Source organism: Bombus huntii, chromosome 4, assembly GCF_024542735.1.
Source record: "Bombus huntii isolate Logan2020A chromosome 4, iyBomHunt1.1, whole genome shotgun sequence".
Taxonomy (NCBI): domain Eukaryota; kingdom Metazoa; phylum Arthropoda; class Insecta; order Hymenoptera; family Apidae; genus Bombus; species Bombus huntii.
This window is the reverse complement of record NC_066241.1, coordinates 11,041,083-11,067,775: the sequence shown is the minus strand read 5'-3', so window position 1 is coordinate 11,067,775 and position 26,693 is coordinate 11,041,083. Positions and strand designations below refer to the sequence as shown.

General features: G+C 30.8%; 3 protein-coding genes across 8 annotated transcripts in view; 2 read left to right on the top strand and 1 right to left on the bottom strand.

Moving 5' to 3' along the window:
• Positions 1–61: 61 nt before the first annotated feature.
• On the top strand, positions 62–1,636 carry LOC126865159 (thioredoxin domain-containing protein 17-like). The gene is made up of 3 exons (XM_050617352.1): positions 62–561; positions 803–884; positions 967–1,636. Exons 1-3 carry the CDS (start codon positions 420–422, stop codon positions 1,121–1,123), a joined length of 381 nt encoding a protein of 126 aa, XP_050473309.1. The 5' UTR covers positions 62–419; the 3' UTR covers positions 1,124–1,636.
• On the bottom strand, positions 1,527–16,711 carry LOC126865150 (SEC14-like protein 2). Of its 6 annotated transcripts, none has more exons than XM_050617325.1 (12): positions 16,586–16,711; positions 16,107–16,188; positions 14,038–14,214; positions 8,136–8,208; positions 6,394–6,437; positions 3,256–3,373; positions 2,965–3,174; positions 2,582–2,662; positions 2,311–2,510; positions 2,053–2,195; positions 1,823–1,974; positions 1,527–1,749 (listed from the first exon to the last, which is right to left on the bottom strand). In XM_050617325.1, the coding sequence occupies exons 3-12, from the start codon at positions 14,086–14,088 to the stop codon at positions 1,637–1,639; spliced, it is 1,185 nt and encodes a 394-aa protein (XP_050473282.1). In that variant the 5' UTR covers positions 14,089–14,214; positions 16,107–16,188; positions 16,586–16,711; the 3' UTR covers positions 1,527–1,636. The 6 variants fall into 6 exon arrangements, with proteins under 6 accessions (XP_050473282.1, XP_050473283.1, XP_050473284.1 ...); XM_050617326.1 differs by lacking the exons at positions 16,107–16,188; positions 16,586–16,711 and adding exons at positions 13,658–13,774; positions 15,774–16,061 and having other exon boundaries at positions 14,038–14,290; XM_050617327.1 differs by lacking the exons at positions 16,107–16,188; positions 16,586–16,711 and adding exons at positions 12,805–13,774; positions 15,774–16,058 and having other exon boundaries at positions 14,038–14,290.
• The window catches only part of LOC126865153 (calcium release-activated calcium channel protein 1-like), a 17,753-nt gene continuing 7,754 nt past the window's right edge, over positions 16,695–26,693 (top strand). The window contains 1 exon segment of the mRNA XM_050617333.1: positions 16,695–16,838. Within this exon segment, the coding sequence (XP_050473290.1) occupies positions 16,754–16,838 (85 nt within the window). The 5' untranslated portion in view covers positions 16,695–16,753.

The following is a 26,693-nucleotide window of genomic DNA, read 5'->3' as shown; positions in this document are numbered from 1 at the left end:
GTAATGTAAAAGTATGTAAAGGTATTTAAACAGTCAATTATGTATATATTATGTATATAATAAGTGTGTACGATAGTATAGGCATAAGGCATAGAATATTGACATTATGACTTATTGGAAAGATACTTGTTGAATTAATATTTATCTTTTAATTGCAAAATTTTATAAATCATAATATAACTTGAAGATAAATGTGTATTGATTGAAATATTAATTACTTTCATTTTCATTAATCGGAACGAACCGTCTCTTATCAATTGGATTAATATCAACTGAAAATATCTCGTGCAAAAGGTGTCACCTTTTTACAATTGATAAGAGGCTGCTGCGCAGTAACATATTGCAATCCATAGAATACAAAAATACTCGTTAAGTTTTAATATCATTGTGTTTTGCCATTTAAAAAGAAAAAATAGAAGATGGTTTTACGGCACCACGTAGAGGGATACGAGAATTTTTTCAAATTTATGAAAAATTTCAAATCTAATGAATCAGTATACGTACTTTATAGTGGTAAAAAACTTCCTAATGGCAAAAGTTGGTGCCCAGACTGCGTAGAAGGTATAATTGCTGTACCATAGTCATTTATTTTATATATAACCTTAATTTTATGACACATTGCTTCCTTTCCATAAAACCACTTAGAATCAGTATCTTTCCATGTTACATGTTTGTTTTAATATAATTACATGATAGACTAAGAAACGCCTTTTTTAAATACTGCAAAATATATAGCTTATAATATACCATATTAATAAGTTAGTAATCTATATAAATATAAAACATTTTATTCTTATTACAGCGGAACCTTTCATAGAAGATGGGTTTAAAACAGCTCCAGAATCAGTACACTTGGTTGAAGTTGAAGTTGGAGATCGACCATTGTAGGTGATTTAATAGAATAAAATGTATATGTTAGTGTATACTTCTATTTTAAATTTAGTCTGAAATATTTCTATCTTCTAGTTGGAAGGATTTGAATTGTCCATTTCGAACAAACTCTGTTACAAAGTTAAGAGTACTGCCAACCTTAGCAAAATGGAATACACAAAAACGTCTAGAAGGTGATCAATGTCAAAAGATTGACTTGATTGAAATGTTACTTACCGATGAAGATGACTAAATAATTCAATTTCGTATGCTACAGCAGTGAAACTTAAGATGAGCAGTTTTGTAAGTCACTAAACAATGAATTTTTTACTAAATGTTATTTCGTTATAAGTAATATAGTAAACAATCAATTTTGTACTCAGAGTGATCTCTTACAAGATTAGGAGATATAGAACTATCTTATAATCGTATTGTAATAGTATCTTACTTTAGTCGAATTACTTACATATGTCTTCTTATAAGAATTCCCTTTTTTTTACAAATTATTTCAACATATACAATTACCACAAATATATATATACCATAAATATATATAATAATATCATTATAATTATCACAAATAAAACAAGAACTACATTTTGTAATGTGCAACTAAGCATGTAGATAAATTTTTAAACAATTAAAAAAGAAAAAGATTAGCGATAACATAAAAGCATTGACTTCTTTTAATATTAATTACACTGTATAGAATGTATTTTTCAGAGAGAATATTTTCTATAATATATTATTATTCTAAGTACATTAATTATAAAGTTGTTGGTGTTATTTCTTGTGATTCTGTCGGTGGTATAACTTTCACGGAGTAATGGATTTTTTTATTTCTTATTATGCTATAAGTGTTATCAAAAATAATGGAATCTACAACAGATAAAGTTATTGATGAAGTATCTGATATTTTTATGATGCAACTATTTACACAATGCCTACTCACATGTAGAAGGTACTTCACAGGTCAAAATTCCAATCTCATCTAATTGATGGGCAGCCACTCGTCGCATTGGTATCACTTCTTTCTGTGTTCCATTATAATCTTTCTTCACAATACCAAATCTAATGTCATGGTTCTCTGTACGAAATTCCCAGCTATACAATTCCCAACCATTCACGATTAATAAATATAGAATTATATCATATCATAATTAGTTTATGAATTTTTTATACCTTAACAGAGATCCCATTTCAGATGCTGGGATATCAAGCTCTAGTTTCCCACCCTTCTTAATTGTAACTGTTGTAAAGTTCTCCATATCTTTCTCTGTGTTATTTACATACATTTCTTTAGGGACTTTGCCTCCAAGACAAATCTGAACATAAAGAAAAATTTTAATATTTTTAATATCATCGCATTCATTTATCAAGAAATTTGTCCAAATTTTGAAACAATATAAATTTCTTTTTCTTAGTTTCCTTTTTCTTTACCTTGGTACCAAGCTTTGGGTTGCCATCAGGATCTTTAAGGGTGCCTCCAAAGAAAGCAGGCACTTGATCTCTGTCAATGTTACTGAATATCGCTGTCTGCCATCTCGCAGGATCCGATTTGTATATTTGAATCTTTGATAAGGTATACTCGTTCATAAACTTTTTCGTCACGGAAAATGCAAAAGCAAATACCTTTGGAGCTACAAAAGAATACGAGATATAAACCATCAATCATTTTATTATATGATTATCTGTAATATAAAAAGTGTACCATTAATTATGTAACAGGTCTTTAAAATCTCTGGATAATTAGCCTCATACATTTGGATTAAAGTAATGACAACTTCTCCAGCTGGAAAATAGAATTATGAATTAATATTTATCGCAATAAACTAATTTAATTGGGTGATAAAAAAAGCAGCTTCATTTTAGGAAAAATTACATCACTAATCGATCGTTTCTTACAAATTCATTGAACAGATGACTCTTTCAATTTATATAAGCATTTCATTGGTTACCTTGTTTTTATGGGCCACGAGCACATATAACTAACGAAAAAACGCTACGAAACAACTAGCAATGATACTTTAAAGAGTCGAACAAAATATACTCTGAGGAAGTTATGTAATCATGGTCGATATACATAAATTTTACCTGGTCTCCAGAGATATTGTTTCAAGTTAAAACCCTGCATGTCAAAAATTACGACCACTTGACCAGCTGCTGGACCGTGTTTTAACATTTGTTCTCTACATAATTTTAAGTATTCTTCTAGACGTTTTATGGTCACCTTTATCATATCCCTTCTCGAGACTACATGCAAAATACCATAAATATCTAATGCGTCGAAATACACTACAATCACTGCAAAAATATTGGAATTATTGATTTCATCATGTTTCATCCTCAATTACGGCTATGGTGAGCATATATTCTACAATTTACCTGGGGCACCATCTTTATCGAAACCACATAAACCATGAGGTAGATAGTCATTCAGAATTTGAGGAGGATCCCATTCGGTTAATTTGTCAACTTCCCATTGTTTTCGCCACTCCATAGACTAAAAAGTAATACATCTTTAGTTTGAAAGTATTATAATGTACATGCATTAATAATAAAGTAGGTAAAAAATGTTCATATAAATAATATATTCATACTTTGTGAATTTCAAATCCTAAAGACTATTAAGCTGTATATAGCACTGTGTATAATGATATAATGTAATTTAATGCACAATATTATGACAAAAAAATCTATAAGTTTAAAAGTATAATTTTCAATATATACTTCGAAAATATAATTTTAGACTAAAAACACTACAACTAGAATTATCAAAATAATGTCTTGCAAGAAACACTAAATATGACATATGTTCGTATGAATTTTTTCTTTTTATTAATTTTATAGAGAATTGAAGATAATCGAATTGATGACTTTCTACGTACATAGAAATAAAAGATTTAGAGAATGAAGTTTTAGAGAACATCAGTACCATGAGCGATTATTACCAAAGATACACAGATACATACATCCTGTATAGTTCAAAGAAAATTTCTGTTTTTATAAACGTTCTCTTAATACCTAAGAATTAAGTGGAATTGAGAAATTTAATTTCTAGTTTGCCTTAAGGGGAGAAAGGGATTATAGTTGCAGCTAACATATTGCAATATCCGGAATTCTATTCGAAAGAAGAAAGTAGTACGCATCGCGATATTAGGATCGTTTCGCATTTTTCAACGTCGTTAATTATGGAAATCGATAATGGCACAATATGGGTAGCGTTACAAGCATCGAATCGTGTATCAAGTTCTCCAACGTTTTATTTTCCGTTTTTATTTATCGGTTTTATAAACCGATGCAGGCACAAAACAAAAAATTACAATCACCATCTTCGCGTAAGAGAATTTAAGTTATTACATTTGCTATTAATAACGATAAACTTTAATTTAATTATCAAATGAAATATGCTTTCTTCGTTAATTTGTTAATGATAATTTTATATTTTCTAACTATAATTTTGCAACGAAATATATGAATGTAAAAAGAAATGTGTACAAAAGTAGGTTGATCAATATACACGCAGGTATGAAATATTGCAGTTGTTTGCATTACAAACAGTTATTCTGCTCTCTCTTTGCTCATCAGCTTGAAGTGTGAGCTGTAGAACTTACTGATTTTTCCCGGTTTTATGAACAAGTATTCTTTTCATATATACATATATATATCAGATATATATATATATATATATATATATATATATATATATATATATATATATATATATATATATATATATATATATATATGAATATAAGTTTAAATATGGTACAAGTTCAATTTAAAGAAAATGGATAAAGCTACTTTCAAGTATTAAATTTCATAATTAATCGTATATTTTTTCGGTAAGATAATAAAATTTTTTAATATTTTAATAGGTATAAAATATAAAAATCCTATAATAATATAAGAAATAAATTAATATAAATAAATTCAAACGTTTCTTTAATAAATAACGTACCGCTCGTACTTCGCTCATTAATTAAACTAATTGTAATAATTAATTAACTGCGAATACAGCGGAAAGAATTCGGAAGTACTATACTGCGAAGCATCTGAAGCGATGAAAAGTGCATATTGTGTAGAAGAATTGTTTTTTTTTCCTTCTGTTGGCCACTAGACCATAGAGAGAGTATACTTCGTTAACGCTTCGTAGACGATCTACAAGTCAGTGAAAATTCAAAAGATCGTGAAACGTGTTTCTTCAGACTTTCTCGGTTAAATTCATGGCTAGAGCTATAGAGCATCAAGCGCGAAAGGTGATGACTGATTAACGTGATAGTCGATGCTAACATTGAGCGTGCAACTTATCGCAATTATGCCCCAAGACGTAGATTTCTAGATAACAGTATGCCAAGGAATGCGTATGAATTCGAAACTATATATCCTTATTTTTAGTATGAAAAGGTTTGTGCTCTCTGAGGCAAATGATTCTTTCTTCGTTCATTTTTGTTAATCGTTTGTGGCTCGAACAACCTTTAATATTTTGCTTCGACTGGTTCATACTCAATAAGCTATTTTTAAGAGCAATTCATGGATAGAATATATATTTCCATATTTTCATAAATAACAACATTTTGTTCGATCTGATTCATATTGAATAAACTATTTTCAGAAATGATCTATTATTTGGATATATTTCTGTATCTTTGTTGCCAATAACAACGTATGTTTATTTGATTGTTTTGAATGTATTGTTATTGAATGTATATTATTTGATTTGTTTCTATTAATACCAGTACTATCAAATCTATCTAAAGCAGAAGTTATATTTAGTCAGTATGTTTCAATACTAAATACTAAATAATTGATGTTGACCTCAACTGTATTACAGTTTGAAATAAGACTACAAACAGTTAATGAATTCATTAGGACCGGTGTCATTAGTGTCTAACACATTGCCAGTCGGTCAACAAGATTGATTTTCCACTGTATATACCTTGCAAAGTAAATGGTGGCCTGGTCTTACATTCTCTTCTGCACAATTTTACATGGCAATACCGTTAGACAGTCGCGAGGAACTTCATTTTTATATATGCTATTAGGATTTTTCTTCGTGTAATACCTTTCACAGTTTTTCTTTAATCAAGCAAAAATTTATCGAAATATTTATATATCAGTGTGAGTCAATCCGATTGACAATATGTATTACATTTCATTATAAAGAAGAGATATACGATAATAGGAATACAATAAAATAGGAAAAATGCAATTGATATATGGATAATGGAATTTTGAAATTAATTAAATAAAGTCCTATAAATCTGTTAGTTATGCGATTAATAATAATATGGTTACATTGTATAATTCGTACGTATAATGCAACCGACGCAATATGAGATATGTGAAAGTTCAATATAAGTTTGAACGAAGTTGTCCCCCTTTCGAAAAGATTTTTTCTACAGCGAAGGAATTTATTTATTTTTCGGTTTTTATGAAACTAAATAATAAAAAAAAAAGGGGAGAAGTAGGGAAGTGAATAGATGGGTTTGTGTCAGTAATTATAGGTGAAAACCTGCATACCTCACGTAGCATCTTCTCCGCAGCAACCGGGTCCCATTTTCTTGCTAAAAATCATATATATTTTTTAATGTCTATTTTAGAGTCAAGAAATATTTAAGTTTACATTACATATTTATAATACAAATGAAATTGGAAAATTAACAAATTTAATACTAATTAAAATGTTATGTTCATTTATTATATATTTTTTTTATACGATTAAAATTAAATTTCCTAATTTCGCAGAAAATAGTTGAACAAAAAGCTTTTTGCTCTCCGTTGTAAATTTTCTAATGTCTAATTTTATTCAATGATCTCATGAAAATACATTTCCTTCGCTGCACTGAATGGATATTAAAGAATCTTTATATACCAATTTATATTTATTTATAATTTTTTCTTTTTTAAATTATTTTATATGACAATCTTTTGAGTAGTATACGAAGTATATTCCATTTGTGTTATTAGTGTTCAACCAGTTATTAATTTCTCATCACGTGTATTTCATTGCAAGTTGCACTTAATTTGAAGATACTAGTGAATGTTAGATTCTTTCTTTTACGAGGTTCAGAGACCAAAACAGAAGAGAATTCACATCTACTGAATTATGATTTACAATTACACACAGTGACTCGTGAAAATATTTGAATAGTCAATTACTCATCATATTAATAAACCACCTTATTCAGTGGGACCATCTTTAGCACTAATTACATGTTTAAGACTAGTATTTATGTTATATACTAATTCTTTATCAAATGAATGGTTACAGTATCGAAATATCTTGTAACTTCCATATACATTCTCCGATTTGTTTCAAATTTGAGTGTTCAGTGTAATCATAACGATCCAAATGAAACTTCCAAATTTTGTATACATATAATACATACAATATACAGGGTGGTTGGTAACTGGTGGTACAAGCGGAAAGGGGGTGATTCTATGCGAAAAAAGAAGTCGAAAATATAGAATACAAATTTTTCGTTCGAGGCTTTGTTTTCGAGAAAATCGACTTTGAATTTTCGCTCGGTACGCGTGCGGTACGTTATAGCGGATCTCACTGTAGATCGTTGTCTCGATGGAAAAATTAAAAAAAAAAGAAAAAATTAAAAAAAAATTTTTATTCTATATTTTCGACTTCCTTTTTCGCGTAGAATCACCCCCTTTCCGCTTGTACCACCAGTTACCAACCACCCTGTATATACTGTGGCTAAAAAGAGTATTTGTACATCACTGTATTTATTATAACACTTACATATTAATTAATTGAGATCAAGTATATTTCGAACCATTTAGCAATTTTTTCTTATGATTAGAAAAATTTAATACCAGAAAAATAAATCGTAGGGTCTGATGAGAAAATGCTTCACTGGAAAATAAGGGCATTTGCAAATACTTTTGGAGCCATTGTACATAAAAATTCTTTACGATAAGTGTTTAAATATTTTTATGAGTCACTGTACATAAGGATTTCCAAACACTGTCTTATTTTGCATAATTTAAGGGATTATGTTCTCTGATGATTGTGCCTGGCGTCTTTGAACCAGCCATTCAGATGGGACATTAAAGACGACTGTGTATGGTGTACATATCATAAAAGCAATAATCGCCAGGAAACGTCGCCGATTATAATGAAATAAATGAACATAAAGGTCCAAGTTGCGATTTGTCGTGAGATTGATAAATTTTCTTCGGGGCACGTTTGACGCATGCAATATTGAGAAACCGTACGGACGGTTACAACAAATTACAAGAATTCATACCTCGAAGCCAACGTAGTAGAAAGTTATCGTCATGATGCGGTTGTTTCAGAATATCTTGAACTGTCCGCCTAAACTGAAATCAGAAGTTTGTATAAATTAGCCGGTTATGTAATAAAATTTAGAATTCACGTATCATACATGAAATAACAAAAAAAAAAAGAAGATTTAAGACTACGCGAGTTTATGGTTGTCACAGAAAGAAGCGAAGAAATAATTCAGAATTATTATATCAAAATATAAGGGCGAGGTAACAGAATGACGCGTGAAAGTAATAAACTTGTAAATATATTCGTGATATTAATAGATGTAAATGCAAATAATTTACATAGGTGTCTTATCAAAAGATGCATTAAAATAATAGATATTTTTAAAGAAATGTGAGATATAAAAAAGATATTTATGGTTTTAAAAAACAAATAGCTTTCGTAATGCTATAAATACTTCAATTTTTCCAAATTTCATAGAATCCAAATGAAAACAGAAATGATTATGAGAAATTAATTAATTTTTTATGTATTTCGTGATAAAATTTTTATGTAGCTAGGTTTAGCAAAATTATCGTCTTTTTACATAGTTGTATAACAAAAGTATAATGACACAGTGTTAGGAAACTGAAATAGCATAGTACTTATATAAATTGGAGCGAAAAACATTAAAAGCTGTGCCACGTAATTATGCCATTGCTTATATCATACTATAATCTTACATTATAACTTATAAAATACGTATTTCTATAACATTTATAGCCATACTGCATCTATCTTTTAGCAGAAGGGATTGGTTATATTGAAAATTTGCTAGCACGCCTTTCATCCATGATTTGCAGTGAAAGCAAATCGTTTTTCTGGGAAGTGCACCAACAATTTTACGATCAGCGCAAAAATCTTAGACAACTTTGTTTCACACAAAATCACCTGCACTTATTTACTTTCACGTAGATTTTTCAGCAGGTTAACTCAATCCTGTTACCAAGAATCAAAATACGGGTCACCGATACACGACGTGTATGGAATCTGTGCTTGTAATTGAAACCCTATTTTGCATGCTGCATTTATTTTAAAACATTCGAATGAATTTTGCAATGTTAATTATTCTAATTCTATTCTAAATATATATTTTTTCTGTCATATTGAAAATTGCATCATTTGGAATTCTATTCTTTAATTAAGTTTAATTTTATTTGCAAATACTTATAGAGTAAATTTTAGAAAAATTTCTCCTAATGTCGATTATGATAAAAATTCAACTTCTATTCTGATTATTCTTTTTTCTCGAACACATTGTAAATTGTATCACTTCCGCTTGAAAATGAATTAATGTAATAATATTACGATTAATCGAACGTATCACAGAAGGACGTATATGCTTTCTGCTTCCTCGTTAATCAATGACAATCAAAAAAAAAAAAAAAAAAAGTAAAAAATATATAGGTGAGTATATGTATTACGTCGATTACTTCTATGTTAATTTAGCTGTTTTCTAAAAACTTCTTCCGCGCATAACAGACTCATGCACGTTTTATAGAGACCGCGTAGCTCAATTGCCATAATTGCAAGATTTTCCAAGATCTTCGTATGTCGGTCACGATTCGCGAAATTGCTTAGTTCCGAACATCAGCTTAAATCAGTCAGCTTAAATCGAACATCAGGCAAAACTCTATCTAACGCTTGATATTGTTAAGTAAAATTGAATTGGAGTTATTCTTTCACAAAAGTTAACTAAGGAGTTACAAAGTATGCTTGTATAACTTATCATCCAATAATAATAATTATACGAATATTTACGAAAATGCATATTTTTCTGTACACAGATTTATGTATTTAACCTTTTAAATATTATAACGAATATCTTATTTTGAATATCTGCATATATCAAATTTCAACGTAAAATTATCGCTATAATATTTAAAAATTGAAATAAATTATATTCAGTTTTTATCTTAGTAGTATTTATAGAAATATGAATTTGCGTGAATGACAAAAATCCGCTGTTACTATTACAAAAAGTGAAAAATGATTATACGAAATTTAATGGCCACCGATATATTAATATCATTCATCTTTTCTCTCTCTCCCACTATCTTTATTAAAATTTCTTATATGAAATAAAATACACGAAGGAACTATCACCTAACTTAATTGACCGACGAAAAAATATTATCCAACAATTTATTAATACTGGTTAATCTTTAATTATTATACTATAGGTATTAACCCTTTTCCTTATACTACATAATATCTTTTGCAAAATTCCCTTGTTCATTAACTAAACAGAATTTGTAGGAACTATCGTGTAGTCTAATCGATCGATGAAACATCAAACTTAGTACGCTAGTCACATCCTCAATGTAGCACAATTCGTGTACCTGATGAAACCGATTTATGCGCACAGAATCGTGTATAAGGAGGCTAATGGACATGCGGAGATGTACAAATGTGTGCGTTTAATCTTCAATAGTATCAGCGTCACGTTGTAAGACCATGTGTCAGTCTGTATGGGTGAACAGCAGGGTAAAGAAAGTGCCGTTTTACGCGAGGGAACCGTTCACTCTCGATCATCTTGACGTTCGTTTACAAAAAACACTATATACATAAGAAACAGGTATAGGAAGAATTGTCTTTCACAAGGAAGAGTTATTTAAACTCTACGGATGGATTTAGCGACTCTCAAAAAAGAAATCGACGAACAAAGACAGAGGAGGTGTATGCACGGTCCACGTCTCGCGATAAAGTAGTTTTCATCGGGTGAAATCCATCGCATAATGACACGTTTGCGAGCGACGAAAGCGATGATAAAAAGCGTGCTCACTGCCGGCAGCGTGAAATGAAAGTTTTAAAGGGATAGGAAGTAAATGTTCATCGTCGACTATGATGATGATCCACTGATAGAACGATACTTCCATGTCGAACAGGTTTGCATGATAGCAAGTGTCATTGCGTGAATGACTGGAAAAAAGAAAAATAAATCATGTCAGAAAGTAGAATAGTCAGAATATGTGAATGAAAATATCGTAGACATAGAATGAAGTCAGTAGAGATTTGTAAAATTTAACAATATAATTAGTGTTGGTATATACACTGATTCGTGAAAGTATTTGAATGCTTTTATGTAGTATGTGTGTTACATAAAACATTTTGAAATTTTATTTAATGAAGCACAGCTATCATCGTTATCGGTATTTGAAGCCAATCTTAAAAATCTATATAGAAGTTATAAGACATTTTGGTGAATAATGGTCTATGAATAGTCATATGGATAATGGTCTTAAACATATAATTAGTGCTAACGATGATTAAATACTGTTGCCTGTTAATGTAATGGCTATTCAAATACTTTGAAAAACCTCTGCTAAATATCTTTGTTTACATATTATGTTTATAAGAAATATCTTGTATTATAATTTCTATGGATATACATTTCCTGATTCGTTTCAAATTTTACCAACATAATCATGGCAATCGTGTCTCACTGTAATGTTCATGAAACTTCAAATAGTTCTGTGTGATACGTATAATGAATTTATACAACTTTTCTGTAGTACGTGTTCAACTTTCATGACCTATTCTACATAGATACATAAATATATTCTTTATAGTATCATTGTAGAAGATGAACATTAAAAAATATATGCATCTGTTAACGTCACGTCTTTTATAGAAGTAACGATACGTGTCAAGTTTATCAAGGCATCTTCAGAGTTATCGCGTTCGGCTATCGATAGCTATAAATTTAGGCTATGACGAATTCTAGAAGTTGCGAATGTTACGCTATGGTTTCGCACGTTATCTAGGTGAACGTACCTTCGAGATTTCCAGGTGACTTGCTTCTTTAAATTCTTTTCTCCTTCTTTTTTAAATGGAACCATATGTTTTTGTTTATATGGACGTGTAGTCCGTTCCATGACAAATTCATTGACCTAGATATGTTTGCACGCCAAGCTCATTCAAGGTAGTTTACTGCCGTTCAAAGCTTGCCTTCCTTAAACGTCCAGAAATTGTTATTTATTGTCGGTATTCGAAATGACCACGAATATCAATGCACCGATTTGCTCTATCTCTAAAAGATAGTTTCACCCTCTCCAATGTTGCAGAAATAATTCGAACATTCTCACTCGACATTCTCTAACAACCCAAATCACATCGACAATTTCGTTGTATGTATAACGAGCCATCGTAAATTGAATAGATAAGTGAAGTTTGTTAGTCACAATAATATTGATTTCTTCGAAGCAACTGTAACAGTAACTGAGGATATCTAAGTATCAGGCGTAGCAGCAGATATCCTCTGTTCGTAAGTAAAAGTAATGATAATTTACGATCATTAGTGTGATTTAGAATTGTGTTCACGGCTGAATCGATGAAATACTCTGGTGAGTAAAGATAAATTTTGAACAACAGTAAGTGACCTTGAATGACCTTGAAACGTCAACATGTTGTGAGTTGAATTCGTCACGAAATGGGGCACACGCTTATCTGAATAAAAACGTATACATAGTACTATATACAAAAGCTTGAAATCTCAAAGGCACGTCCGTCTAGACAAGATTTATGATCATCAGGAGATGTCTCCCTCGAAATAGAGTATGTTTTAGTTGAAACATTTGTTTGCATGACGAACGGTTTAGGAGATAATTATATCGCTCCAAATGAATCATCCTGTATATACTTACACTAATTATATTGCTAAATGTTATAACTGTTTAGTAGCTTCATTTTAAATAAATCTTTACAGTATAAAGTATCATACTTTATATTTCCGAGTTTCTTCATAAAAATGACGAGGTTGGATTAAATTTACTACGTTTCTGATGTTTATTGCATATCAATGAAGGATACATTATTTCAACATTAAGTATTTCCTGTGTACTGAATAATCTCATTTTCTCTAGTCAAGAATTTACATGCGTAATGATTGTCTTTTTATTCTTTCATCTATAGAATGTTTCTGAAGTATAAAAATTTTATCACGTGAATCGTGTGATTTTTTATTACTTCTGATTGTCTATTCAAATTAGTTGTATATTAATAGTATATTCTGTGGTCGTGTATGTAATTTAACACTTCTCTGTTTATTCGGTTTCAAGTTTGCATACGGTATCAGCTGTATTTAAAATAGCCGTGATAATTGCTCGTTATTTCAATCTTTTTTATTTGAATCACAATAAGGACTGAACCGACATTTGCTTCCCGTCTTTGTATCTGTTTCATATGTAGAGCGATCTTGCAGAAAATTCTCGCTGCCAGTTAACAACGTAACATTTAAATAATTAAGACACTCTAATCATTTTAGTTTAAAGCTGTAGTTTGTCATTAATTTTCCTTATTATTGTAACTTTCTACCAGTGTATCCGATTTGAGTGTACGTACGCTGTTATTTCTTTGACTATCAGAAACGCGAAAAAATATTCAGATGAAAGTTATTTGACTTGATGGAAGAAACTTAACAGAATGTTAGAATTTTTTCTTGCACTTTTACTTATGGAAGTTTCAGCATCCACACATTTTTTGAACTCAATTATATACCTTTATTATTATGAATTTATTGTGCATTTCAAGAAGCATTCAATAATATGTGCGAAGTATCTAGGCAATAATTTGTTTGGAGAATAATAACTCGACAAAAGCAAGACTTGATTCTACCTGTAATCGGATAAATTATTGTTGAAATATACGCTTCATATATTTCGTTGGTTCGTTTCGAAATACGTAAAAGTTTGACAGATAATTGATAGTGACGATGAAATGAACAAACAAAAATTAAATTAAATAAAGCTCAATCACAAGATCCCAGAACGTTAGTAAAATATTCGCCGGACACGTTCATAATGTTCTTTTCAAGAGTGACATATTATTAACCTCGACCCTGTGGTCGTACCTTCTTTCCAATTGAATGGTTGACTTACTTTCATCAATGCAAATCGCTGGTTATCCTCCAATCCCACTACTTTCAACATCCTTGTGTCTCTTTTGTACGTCTTTTGGCGGTTTTTGAAACTTCCGTTCTAGCTCTTTCACTCTGATTTGCGATAATGCGTTCTCTGCCTCCTGCTACCGTTACCTGTCGTTTACCTCGTTTATTTCTGCCTCAGCAACGAAATACATAGAGTTTGAGTCACAAGGTGTCACGCAAGACTTTCTTCTATTGAGCTTTAATCTCTGTTAGGAACAGGCAATGGTCAGATACGAAATTTTTGATAGCATGTATGATGTACAGTGATTCACAAACTACCTTGATTAACACTTCTAAAAACATTTTATGAATATATTGCGTTTATCATATAATCTATATATGTACATATGTAGAAGTTATATATATGTCGGTATTTATTGCAAGTATATAGTAAAGATTACCATAGTATTCGAACGATCAATTATTCATTACATTAATAATCTACAATATTTACAACTAATTATATATTTCTATGAAACTCTTATATTCTATTTTTTTACTAGATATATGTTTGCAGTAAATGTTCTTCGACTTCTATATACATTTTTAGATTAACTTCTAATTCCATCAATATAATCATGATAGTCGTGCTTTATTAGAATGCCAATGGAATTTCAAAATGTGTTACGTAACATGCATAATGCATAAAAGTTTTCTGTAATAAATGTTCAAATATTTTGAACTATAGCCACTATAGAAGCTAGAATAAGAGTGAATCACATCGATTTAATGTAATAGATATCACGTTCATTACTACATGGTAATCGATTCATTATTATGCGCATGACGACGGAATTGCATTTCAGCAAGAATGTGTCTCCAAGGTGTTATAGAGTTGTGGTTGTTAAGGTCGAATGTGTATAACTTTTCTGTCTTTTTCATAAAGTTCATGTAAAGTGATAAAAATCTATATAAATAGACGTACAAAATTTATACATGTATATGGTTATTTCAGAGGTACTTAAATTTGTATTATGTGTTATGTAAGCAATGTTTGAGTTATTTGAGTTATGGTTTGAGTTATTCTTCTTTGTAGACACAAAGTGCAAATGAAATGAATTGTTAATATAATCGATAGTGTTTGCAAATAAAACATGACCTGATCGGATATGACTTGTTTTATAAAAATGAAAAATTATACTTGTCCCTTTCGTACCATAACATATTCTTTAATTAAATTAGTATGTTGCTTAATATAATTGGAATTCAAAAAAGAGAAAGAAGTAGAAAAGTGAAAAAAGGTTCACCCGAATTTGCAACTCGATTGCGTTACACATTTAATTGTGGGCAGTGAAAAATTACTGTTACATTGGGGGAATAACCGTATAATGTTACTAGCCAAAACTCGAAATGAACTACAAGCGGTTCATGTAAGATATTTAATATAATACTTCAATAACACAGTTGTATATTAATTTTTCATATTAATTTATAATTTTATCTTGTTCTCATATATAATTTATATACCAATAAAAACAGTATTAAAGTGATATTACATAACAAGTGTCCTTTAAGAAATATAATCGATGCAACAGCCACAAAACTTCAACTCTCTCCTCAGGTGCAAATCGGTGTTGCAATTAAATAAATTCTCTTCAAACGGTTTGATCTCACAGCCACCATTAAAATGCACCTCAAAATATTGAAAGAAAAAGAGGAACGTTACCGAGATAAGTAAACAATGTATACCTCTTCTTTGAAAAAACCTTTCTCTTCAAAACATAGAACAAAAATCGTCAACAAATCACGTTGTCACTTGGCGCGCAAACACATTCGAATAGAGCGCATCGTTATTGCGTTCGTGTTTCGCGGCTGCCGGCTTACTTAGTGGCGCAACAGGTGTCTCTTGCGGTCGTTGCGACCGAGCTCCAGTTCGAGAGCCAATTCCCTACTAAAAATGAATGTTGCGCGCTGACTGGCACCCAAAGAATGGTACCGTTCTGTTCTACGCTGTGTTCACGATGACCGGTATTACCTTGTCACGGGATACCCCACCCCTTACAAACCATTGCTTTAACCTACCGGGATTTTGCTTCGTTAATCGGCCGTCGCTATCCCCTCCATTTCTCGAAACTGATTTCGTAAGGCGTGCGTTTGATATTACCTATATAAAATAAATAAATATATACAGTGACTCACGGAAGTATTTGAACACTTACAATAGAAAATTTATAATATATTGCATATGTTGTATTTACTGTAAACATAAATTAACTATACAATATGAACAGCGATTTTGAACATATAATAAATTGTTGAACACATAAAAGATAACCCTACTGAATATTAATTCTTACTAAAACATTTCAAAATGTTTTATATAATGCATACAATATACAATACATAAATGTTTTCTATGGTAAATGTTAAAATACTTTCGTGAGCCACTGTATATCTATATATATCTATCTATATATATCTATCTATCTATATATATATCTATCTATCTATCTATATATGTCTCATTCGCATTTAATATTTGAAATTTTCTAAAAATATACCTCTCTCAATAATTGGTCAGATGAGACCCGACATATGGCCAGTTATATTATCGAAGCAATAGTCTATCTTGTGTGCGTTCATATACAACGTAAAGAAACGTGAAACAATCAAAAGTCATTTCGATTGTCTTTGTTGAAGTAAAAGAATAATCAACTACGTGCTGAAATATGAGCTCTTCCTCCACTGCAGATTACAGCTTACATTGGGAACAATGCAACATTGAGTTAGACAATCTCAAATGCGCACGAGTTTGTGAGTAACTCTGCATTATAATATTGATTAACAGCTTTGTAGTACTTTGTAGTACATCCTTCTTATATCAAAAACCATGAATGTGCAAATTTTCATCTATTCGGTAAAAAGATTGGCTAAAATGCCATTTTTCTGTGCTCTTAACTATACAGATTAAAACAACGAATGTAACATAACAATTGTACTATGAGTGTGTTTATGAATTTGAACCTAACCTCTTAATGCTCGGATTTGATAAACATATATTAATACAGATATTTAAACAATAATAAACATGTATTATGCTACTTCGATTAGGGTGTTTCTATCATATATTAATATACAGAGGTTACAAAAATTTACTTTCTAATGAAGTATTTTGGTTATTAGATTCTACATTTCATTTTTATAGCATTAAATTTGTATAGTCATATGAAATATATTACTAAAGTATTATTAAATAATACAGAATTTAATATAGAGGATTATCCACTTAAGAAACCGCGCTCGCGAGAACTTGGAAAATAGCAATATGTAGATTTACTACTACAATTAAAACATGGCATGCGCCATCTGTGAGCTGCTACTAGAGCTAGAGTTAGTTATAGGTTATAACACAGGGGGAGTTTGGTGTCACCGATATTTTTTATACCTAACGATCTGAACATTTTTTCACGATGTAATTTAAAATTTGGATAATAGATGATAGATAACCCTGTACTTAGATCTAATTGATTAGCATGTAAATATTAGTAATAATACAGTGCTGTGCAAATACTTCTTGCAGCCACTGTATATTAACATCATAAGCAAATTGTCGATCGTGGAGAGGAGAATGAAATTAAATTTTATGCCGTCATTTTAAAGCACTGTTCGCACCATCTGTCGAAGGGTTCTGAAGTTACCTGTCGGAAATATTGACTATCACCGGCATTCAACCTCGATCGATCTCTCGCGTTCGACCAGAGACAAGGTATACAGATTCGACTCATCGTATCGGATTCGTCCGGTTATTATGGCGTAGAATGTTAAGTGATATACCATTTCCTACGAGGATTTTCATCAATTAAATGTAATATTATCAATCTGAAATATCTGTATTCTTGTTAATTAGCGTGAAGGAAGTGATTCATGCAATTGTAGCTATTCGGTCGCGCCTGCATCAAAGAATGCAGATTCGTTTCAAACGATACATTATCGGCGTCTCGTGCCGGCATAAATTTCGACGGGGAAACACACCGTATAATAGAACACATTCACCAGTATCGAGGTTAAACATTTTCGATCGCTGTCCTGTCAAGTAAGTGATTTCTTAAAATTATATTATACTGTTGATTATACTCTGAAGCTTCTTACACAATAATGTCATTTGTGAAATTTTACAGGTTACAAGTTACAAGTTATTAGTAGTAATTAACTTTCTTTACACAAATACGATAAATACATATAGTAAACATATGTATACGTGCAATACTATACATATAATACATGTACTACAATTAAATTCTATCAATTACAAGTTAGCTGTCATATTCGATTATATTTTAAGTATTACACTATTTTTATTAATGAATAGTTTTCTAAATAATTATTTATGACAGTCATTTCCTTTAATCTACATAATATATAAATACATCAAATAGATAACATTTGTACAACTTTATTTGTTTTATTGTTAGTAAGATAATTTATCAGTACCAGTAACTTGTAGCTTATAATTTCTAACAATAAGAATTATATAAACGTAGTTATGTTTATATTGTATAAAATGCTAATATAGTATAATAAAATTATATTATGTATGTATAATATTATTATGTATATAAATATTTCCATGTCTCAGAAATAGTACCGGAAATACGTATTTCGCGTATAAGAAAGATAAATCGCAAATATAAAAAAAAATTTTGTTCAACTAGTTTTTCGAGAAAATAGAAATTTTCAAAGTATTACTTAATACAAATTTTTTTGATATTTTAATATTATAAAAAATAAACTGACACCTTAAATGAATGTATAGTAATATATTGGAATCTAATAAAATTTCAGTTTTCGATGCGTTCATTTTATATTCGATTAGTTTCATTTATTTACGTCACTTGCACTACTGATGTATCATGTTTATTCAAGATATTAATATGTTAATCTATTCACTTGTCCAATCGAATATTTCGTTACATTATTTCAGAAGTAGTGAATGAACATTCACACATTCTTTACGTTTATATAAGAAATAATATCATAATATGTGTTTTTTTCAATTTCTTCATTTATAATAGATATAAGTATAGAATATTATCATTACAATTTATTATTACATACATGCTATTAGAAAAATTCATTATTATGAAAAGGATTATAATTTTACCTTTTTTTCGAGTGTTCAAATAACTGATGGCATAATTATTTTTATCGGGAAATTTACCAAGCAGAAAATTAGTCTGGAAGGAAGTCGTACCTTCTTGACTTTGAATTACATAAGGAATCCGTGTGTACATACCATTGAATGTAGAAAATTAAGTCAAGGTTCTACACGGAAATAAATCTGAGAACGTTTGTGTTTATACCTTGAAAGCCAATGACCCAAAGCAGTGGCGCTTATTCTAAATTTGGATACCTTTTTTGATCTTGTTAAAATTGTAATAATATTGTTAAAAAAATTTAATATATTTTAAAGTTTGAATGAAATTGATTTATTCTTCGCATCTCTTTATTATAAATATGATATCTTTCTCTAGAATTGATCAATCAATGGTCATATTCATTTCCTTTTTGATCCACGTTTCGTCTAAAATTGATAAATATCAATATCGACAATAGCTTCTCATCGTATAATTTCGTTCAATATATCTTACATATTAAATATAATTATAATATCATATACATAATATAACAAGTTCGGCGTCTATAAACAATGAATTATTTAGTAATTTAGAAAACATCAAATATAATTCTAAAGTCATAAACACAACTAATCCTCTAGTCAGTAACCTGTCCATACCTCTTTATCCAAGATCTACATATCAACATATTACATAACAAGCATAAACAAGAAGTACATATTTAGTAATTTAAAAGACACAAAATACAGTTATAAGACCAAAACTAACACCTCGCATTATTTCAGCTATGTTTCCAGCAACATCTCCACACTATTCCATTCAACATCTACACATCAGCATATCACATAACACAGTCATACCATATCTCAAAGTTTGTCACGCGAAAATTATTAGTAAAAATGGTATTGGGAAAACTAAACGTTGGGCGACATTGTTCCGGAGGAAATATCGAAAGGTAGGAAAGTCTAGTTGTTTGTTACGTCGGGCGACCCTCTACCTAGACCAGGCCATACACCGCGGGCCAGACGGACACCAGATGTCCGCTGATCCTTACCCCATACTCTCAATAGTCTTAAGAACCCATCGTAAATCTAAGGAATTTTCTACCTAAGGTCCTTCAGACCCAACAAATATCTTTTTTCTAAATCGCTTCTTTAAGAATATCGACACGGGAAAGTTAGTTTTTCTCACGTACGATACTTCCCACTAGCAGCTTTCTATCGAGGACGGTTAAGGCCCTTCCTAGTCCACCAACCCTCGTTTTCCTGACAAAAAAATGTCATGAACAAATCCGATGGTCCCGTGCGCTAGACACACCCATCACTAGCTTTCCTACGACACAGCATCATCACTGTACCTTACTTCCCCTACGCCATCAGGAGGGTCAAGTCAACTACTTCTTCTACACCGCTAGAAAAGTCAACTACTTGTTCTACAACGCTAGAAAAGTCAACAGGTCAGTAACGGGTTAATCAACTATAACAAAACTCTAAGAGCCTTGCTCTATCCTCAACGAATATTGTGCCAGTGTATCGCGTCTCTATACGCTAACTCATTGTCGACGATATATATTACAAGCAACGGTGTAACTTAAGTGGAAAAAATATATAATTTATAATTCTGTGGATCACAGTGTTATACAAACTGAATCGCCCCTATTATCTTAACGGAAATCAGGGGATCGATCAACTCGTGGCGTCGGTTATTATAATCGTAACGGGAATGGACGACTCCCGTTGACGTCTCTCCCCGCGATTGGTCGAAAATACACTAGTTCTTAAAAGGTATACCTTTCTCTCGAACTCTCTGAAACGAGATATTCCACATCGTAGCGTGATTAGTTAAGTACTACATATGCACAATAACATCCAACGACATTGGGCACATCTGGCATTCCTCTCGTTCAATCCTTTTATTCTTCCGTGATTTTCCATCGTTCATCCCATCTTCGGGTGAAAGGGTGTGTCCATGTTATATTCCCGCTGCCGAGTGGGGACACATTGTCGTCTAAACCGAGGAGGATAAATATAATTTATCGAAGCGATCCAGTGATACAGTTAGCGCCGTCTCACGCACGCAATCAGTTTTCGTTCATATTCCATAGTTGTCTGCCGAGGAACATGAATGCACGATTCAGTTTCGTAAAATTACAGAGTTATTGTAATTGCAGAAACAAATGATATTAAGCCAAGGAAAATAAACAAACAGATATCTACCGGCTTACTAATGTCATGATAAAGTCGAGTCGCGAGTGGGAATTTAGATAAAGATCTGGACAAGTGACGAAGAAAGTGCTTCTTCGTTCGCTTCGAAGAGCAGAAACAATTTTCTTGTGTCGTTTGTATGTGCTTTCTGGTAAGAAATTCTAAAGAGCTATCGGTGCTAAATTATTGGAATTCCTATATTAAATAGTGTGCTGCTTATTAACATGGAAACCCGTCGACGAGCTGAGTACGGTTCTTGTAAGTGATTCGGCGAATTCATCATTTTTTTATTCTTCTATTTTTGCACATTCTTTGGAACAAATATTGATGTTTTGTATATAACGAATTCAGTATTAGGAAGTTATAGGTACATACGCACGTGATCGACTTAGTTTTTTACTTTCACACGTACATATTCATTTCGAATATCTGGAATATTACAGATTGTTCGAATTCAATAAAACATTAAATTATAGTAAGGATCTTAAGTTGAAATAAAACTCGAATGGGATTTTTGATGCTTTATTTTGCAAGTTTGTTATATTTTATTCAGGCTACATGTTTCATGATTTAAAATCTACCTTGGAAAATATATTGTTACGAAACTTTCTTCGCTCTCCTTATTTTGACGATAACAACATGGTATTATGTATTTGCGATGATGTTACGCACACCTATTTGCTGCTGTTCGTTTTGTTCTTTAACAATTACGAAAGTTGTACAAATTATTGATCATACGCTCATCTCCCTTATCACCTGAGATAGCTTAGAATTGATATACATCAGTATGAACAGTACTTATTTTTATTTAACCATTTCATGATTACGATGTTACATGTATGATATTATTAATATTTCATTAGTAAAATCTATAATATTCTTCTGTAATTAATTCTTCTATTTTGTTCTTCTAATTCTACCATATTACAATTTTTTATCATTCCGTGATAAAAATACTATCCAAAATAAAGTGTAGAATTTCCTAGATCCAATCATCCGACATTGCTATATTTATACATTTGTATAGAAACCGGCGTGCAGTCAATGATTTCCAGGTAATAACAGGATACCGTGAATAATCTGTTATGAACACGAAGAATGCAATAATAAGAAAATAAGAACTTCCCATTGAAAACTCGCAGAAATTCTATAACGAAAAGGCGGCGCACAAACGAATGACGTTATTAATTGAGATTCTAGGACATTCGTATCTCGAGGTAATGGGCTTAACAACTCGGTACGATTTCTTGAAATTAATCTTTACGCGCATCACACTTCTTCAATGTGCATTGCCGACTAATTAATTGTTTCAACCATATCATGAAACCCTTTTGCTCCTGTGGAATACGCTCTTTGTTGGCTTATTTAATTTGTAGTCAATATAATAATCCTCTAAGATGTTGGGTAAAATAGTAGAGAACAAAAACGGATAAATTACGTGAAACTTTATGACTGCTATATTTAGTTAAGTAAATTTTATATCTAGGTATTAAAATATTTTTCCATGGTTATTATTGGATATCTTTAAAACGGTACAAGAATCAATTCTAAAATTGTCGTTCCCTCGGGGCGATTGATTTTTCAGGCGGAATTCCTGCGAACTGCGATAAATCAAGCTTAGGTACCTTATATTGGAACGGTTTCTTGTAAATCAATCTCGCAGTTAAGAGTTTTTGTTTCGATCAAGGACAGGTTCGCCAAAATCTCTGTAGGCAAATTTTTAGGTAATGCTTACTTCTATGAGTAATTAAATAATAGTAGCGATAGATAATAAATAAGTTTATAAATAATCATCCAGATAATTTTCTAGACAATTGTATAAAAGAAAGGTATTATAAATATGACGTAAAATTCTCATACTTCATAAAGAGAATAGAAACCATTCTGAGCATGCTATATTTGTTTATGATCAGTAATTTATCAACATGTTAGTCACACGCCTGATATCGGTCGAAGCGAGGGTAATATCAAAACAAGTGAACAGTTTCATTTCAAAGTGAATTTTCACTGTAGGGATCAGGTTTTAAATAGATCAGTCGGTAGCAATACAAGTAGGTTAGGGATACCCTGACCATGACTGCGGGCGACGCGTTTCTCTTCGATGGAAATGATCCTGGACGCTTGCCATGAGAAGCCCATAAGTAAAATTACCTACCAGCTATATTGCTCCCCAGTTTTCTTTAGCGGAAATTATTTCGCGCCTATAACTTCTTTACGAGTCTTGTGTTTCAGAATGAAGCTTTCCAAAATTTCTATATCATAAATTAACTTTCTGTTGCAACTTATAGCTACTGTATATGTTTTCCTATTATCCGCTTGATGAGCCTTTTATACGTAGTTACAAAATTTAAGGTGTTAAAAATGTTTACAAATCGTTAAAAGGACGATAAATTTGTTTGAACATCGGTCAAATATTAGTTTACATTTTCATCCGTTCTTTGATGTAGATGTATCATATGATGTAAACGAAGCTGTTGCAATTGCTGTTGCAAGAAGACACGTGATTGCTTTCGGTTTATCTTCGAAAATCCATAAAAATTCCGGAAATACATTTAAGAAAAGTTAAGTGAAACTAATAGATATTGTATTTATATATAATTAAAAATTAACGTTTAAATTTAAAAGAACTTTATTTATGATATCTAATGAAAATCCTGTTCCTGATTTATTGTACTGATTTATTCACTGCATTGAAAATAATAATCTTTTCATTCCTTCAAAGTGCGTCTCTTTATTCCTCAAATCAAATACACGCGATCCTTGTAATATATCTTCATTTGAAAGTAATTGATCTAAATGGAAAGGAAATCATAAGTATAGAATTTTTAGCATAGAAAAGAATGTTTTATTATAACGCTATAAAAACCTGTTTAAAGTCATCAATAACTTATATAAGCAAATTTCATTCACATTCATCATTTGGATATCGTATAAGATATATATAACATATAATCATCTTAAAATCATAGTTTTGAGAATCTGACAAAAAAAAATTTTATTTATGTATTAATAATATTAAAATGTTTATTAATATAATGTTAATTATATATAGTATATAAGTTAATTAAAAAAAGAATTTAATTAAATAGTAATATTTAGATAGATATATATTGTGATTTATTAATAATCATTCGCAATAAGGAATTTGCATCTAATTTACATATGTTATTCAATTATAAGTTCATTCGGGTAGTTAATCTAACTTACCCACAGATGACCGAAAATGTTCGGCTATCGTCGGCTAACTTCGTGGTTTGTCGTTGATGTTTGTCGATGCCGTTTCGCGGCGTTCTTATTCAGTATACTGGTGTCTTTCACTGCTGTCATTTAACGTAATTTAGTTGTATGCCAAGTACATATTTCGTTATTCAATCTTTTCATTGTCGTAATATTAGACTAAATACTGGTGTCTTCAACTCGAAAAGTGCTTTTTCATCTGATTCCTTTTATTTTTTTCCTTTATTCCGTGAAGAGTGTAGATTGTTGATCTTCGTTATGAGTTCGCGCGTTCAACCGCACACTCCTCCAAACTGCTCCAAAATGGTAAATACAGTTGCACATTTATAATTATTCATCGGCATATGTCTGCTGCTTCGTATACGAATGTGAACGAATTAAATTCATTTAATTTCACCTAACGATTATTTATATTTATGCGGTTTTCTTTTCCTTGTTTTCAGTTCAACTTGTTGACCTGAACTATATATAAAGAAATAATCTCAATTTCCTCTTTTTCTTATTTTATGTCACAATAGACTCTATATTTTATGATGATATCATATTTTTAAACTTTTGCTTAATACTTGTCCTGTGTTTCATTTTGACAAGATGTACAGTCAGTAACAAAAGTACACATACATCTTTTACATTAAAATGAAGACATTAGCTCCAGTAATTTTGTTTCAAATTAAATTTTGTATTAATAGAGCCAAATACATATTTGGAAAAATAACACAATCCTTCAGGAAGTAAAAAAATAATACAAAATACAATCTCACAAAAGAGTATATACGCCTGTTATTTTTACATGAAATCATAAAGACAGATATTAAATATTAAATTAATCTCTCGTAGGTATATCTTCTTGATATACATTACTAACCGCCTGCAATCTTATCGATCCTGTATTGATAAAATTTAAGGTTGTAGTTTCTTACATGGCGTCCTAGAACTTTTACAAGTTACAATACTTTTATATCTCTTTAATTCTTTCTAGAAATACATCAATATACCAAAAAAATTTCACCTTATATTAAGATATAAGTATAAATTCTTTTAATCTTTTCTGAAAAACGGCGAAGAGTGCTTTTGCTGTATATAAATGTTTGTGACTGACTGTATCTATTCTTTATCATATGGGTATTCATAACTCACACGAACATGTTAGCGCAAAGTTCCCGGCAATTTGTTAATCTCGTGCATATTCGTGCATAATGACGTGATGTAGATATTCGTCGGGCGTATCAGATTATGTTAGTCACTTTTTGCAAGTAACAACTTACATATCACTCTGATTTAGCAACGTGAATATTTAATTTCGTGTGTGAGCCGTAACAGCAAGCTCTCTATGCGTTCTACGGTCCCTGTATTTTTAGTGATATTGGCACGTATCTCTGAACTATATTAGTTGCAACATACCCAATGGCATTGTAGGCAATTCGTTATGGTCTTTTTACGGAAAATTTCATTGCAAGTGTTTCCAATAGACATTCGTAGGAAACTATACCTAAAGGAATTTCTCTTTTTATTTTCTATACCTAAAACAACTTTTCTTTTTATATTTATCACAATCTATGAATTGATTTCAAAAGTGTTATTAGAATTCATTTGATTTTCTCGCTGCCTCTGAAACAGACAATGAGAATAGTATAAAACAAATATAAATGTATAATTAGAATCAGTATAGCATCTGGTTTAATCTTATTTTTAAATATTTGAAATCCACGGTTTTTATCCAGTTTACCTAATCAATGCCATACACTTTTTCATACGATGCAGTTACACTTTGCACCCATTGATAGACCTCTGATGATTAATGTACACTATACTACATTTGCAATTCAGATATGAAAGGATCTAAACATTGTAGTATGTATATAATTCGTTGCTGAAGTTATCTTTCGATATTTATAAAGAGGAACGTAGTTCGAATACCTTTGAGCATGTGTATAATTCGAAAAAAAATAACATTGTCGAAGTGCTTGGAGAAGAATCTCTTTTTCTCTCGTTGTTTATCTTGGTCCAATCTCCACAAACTTTTTCTTTTTTTTTTTTTTTTTTTTGTTCAACAACACCACAGTCAAGGTTAAATTAGCGGGAATAGTTACGCG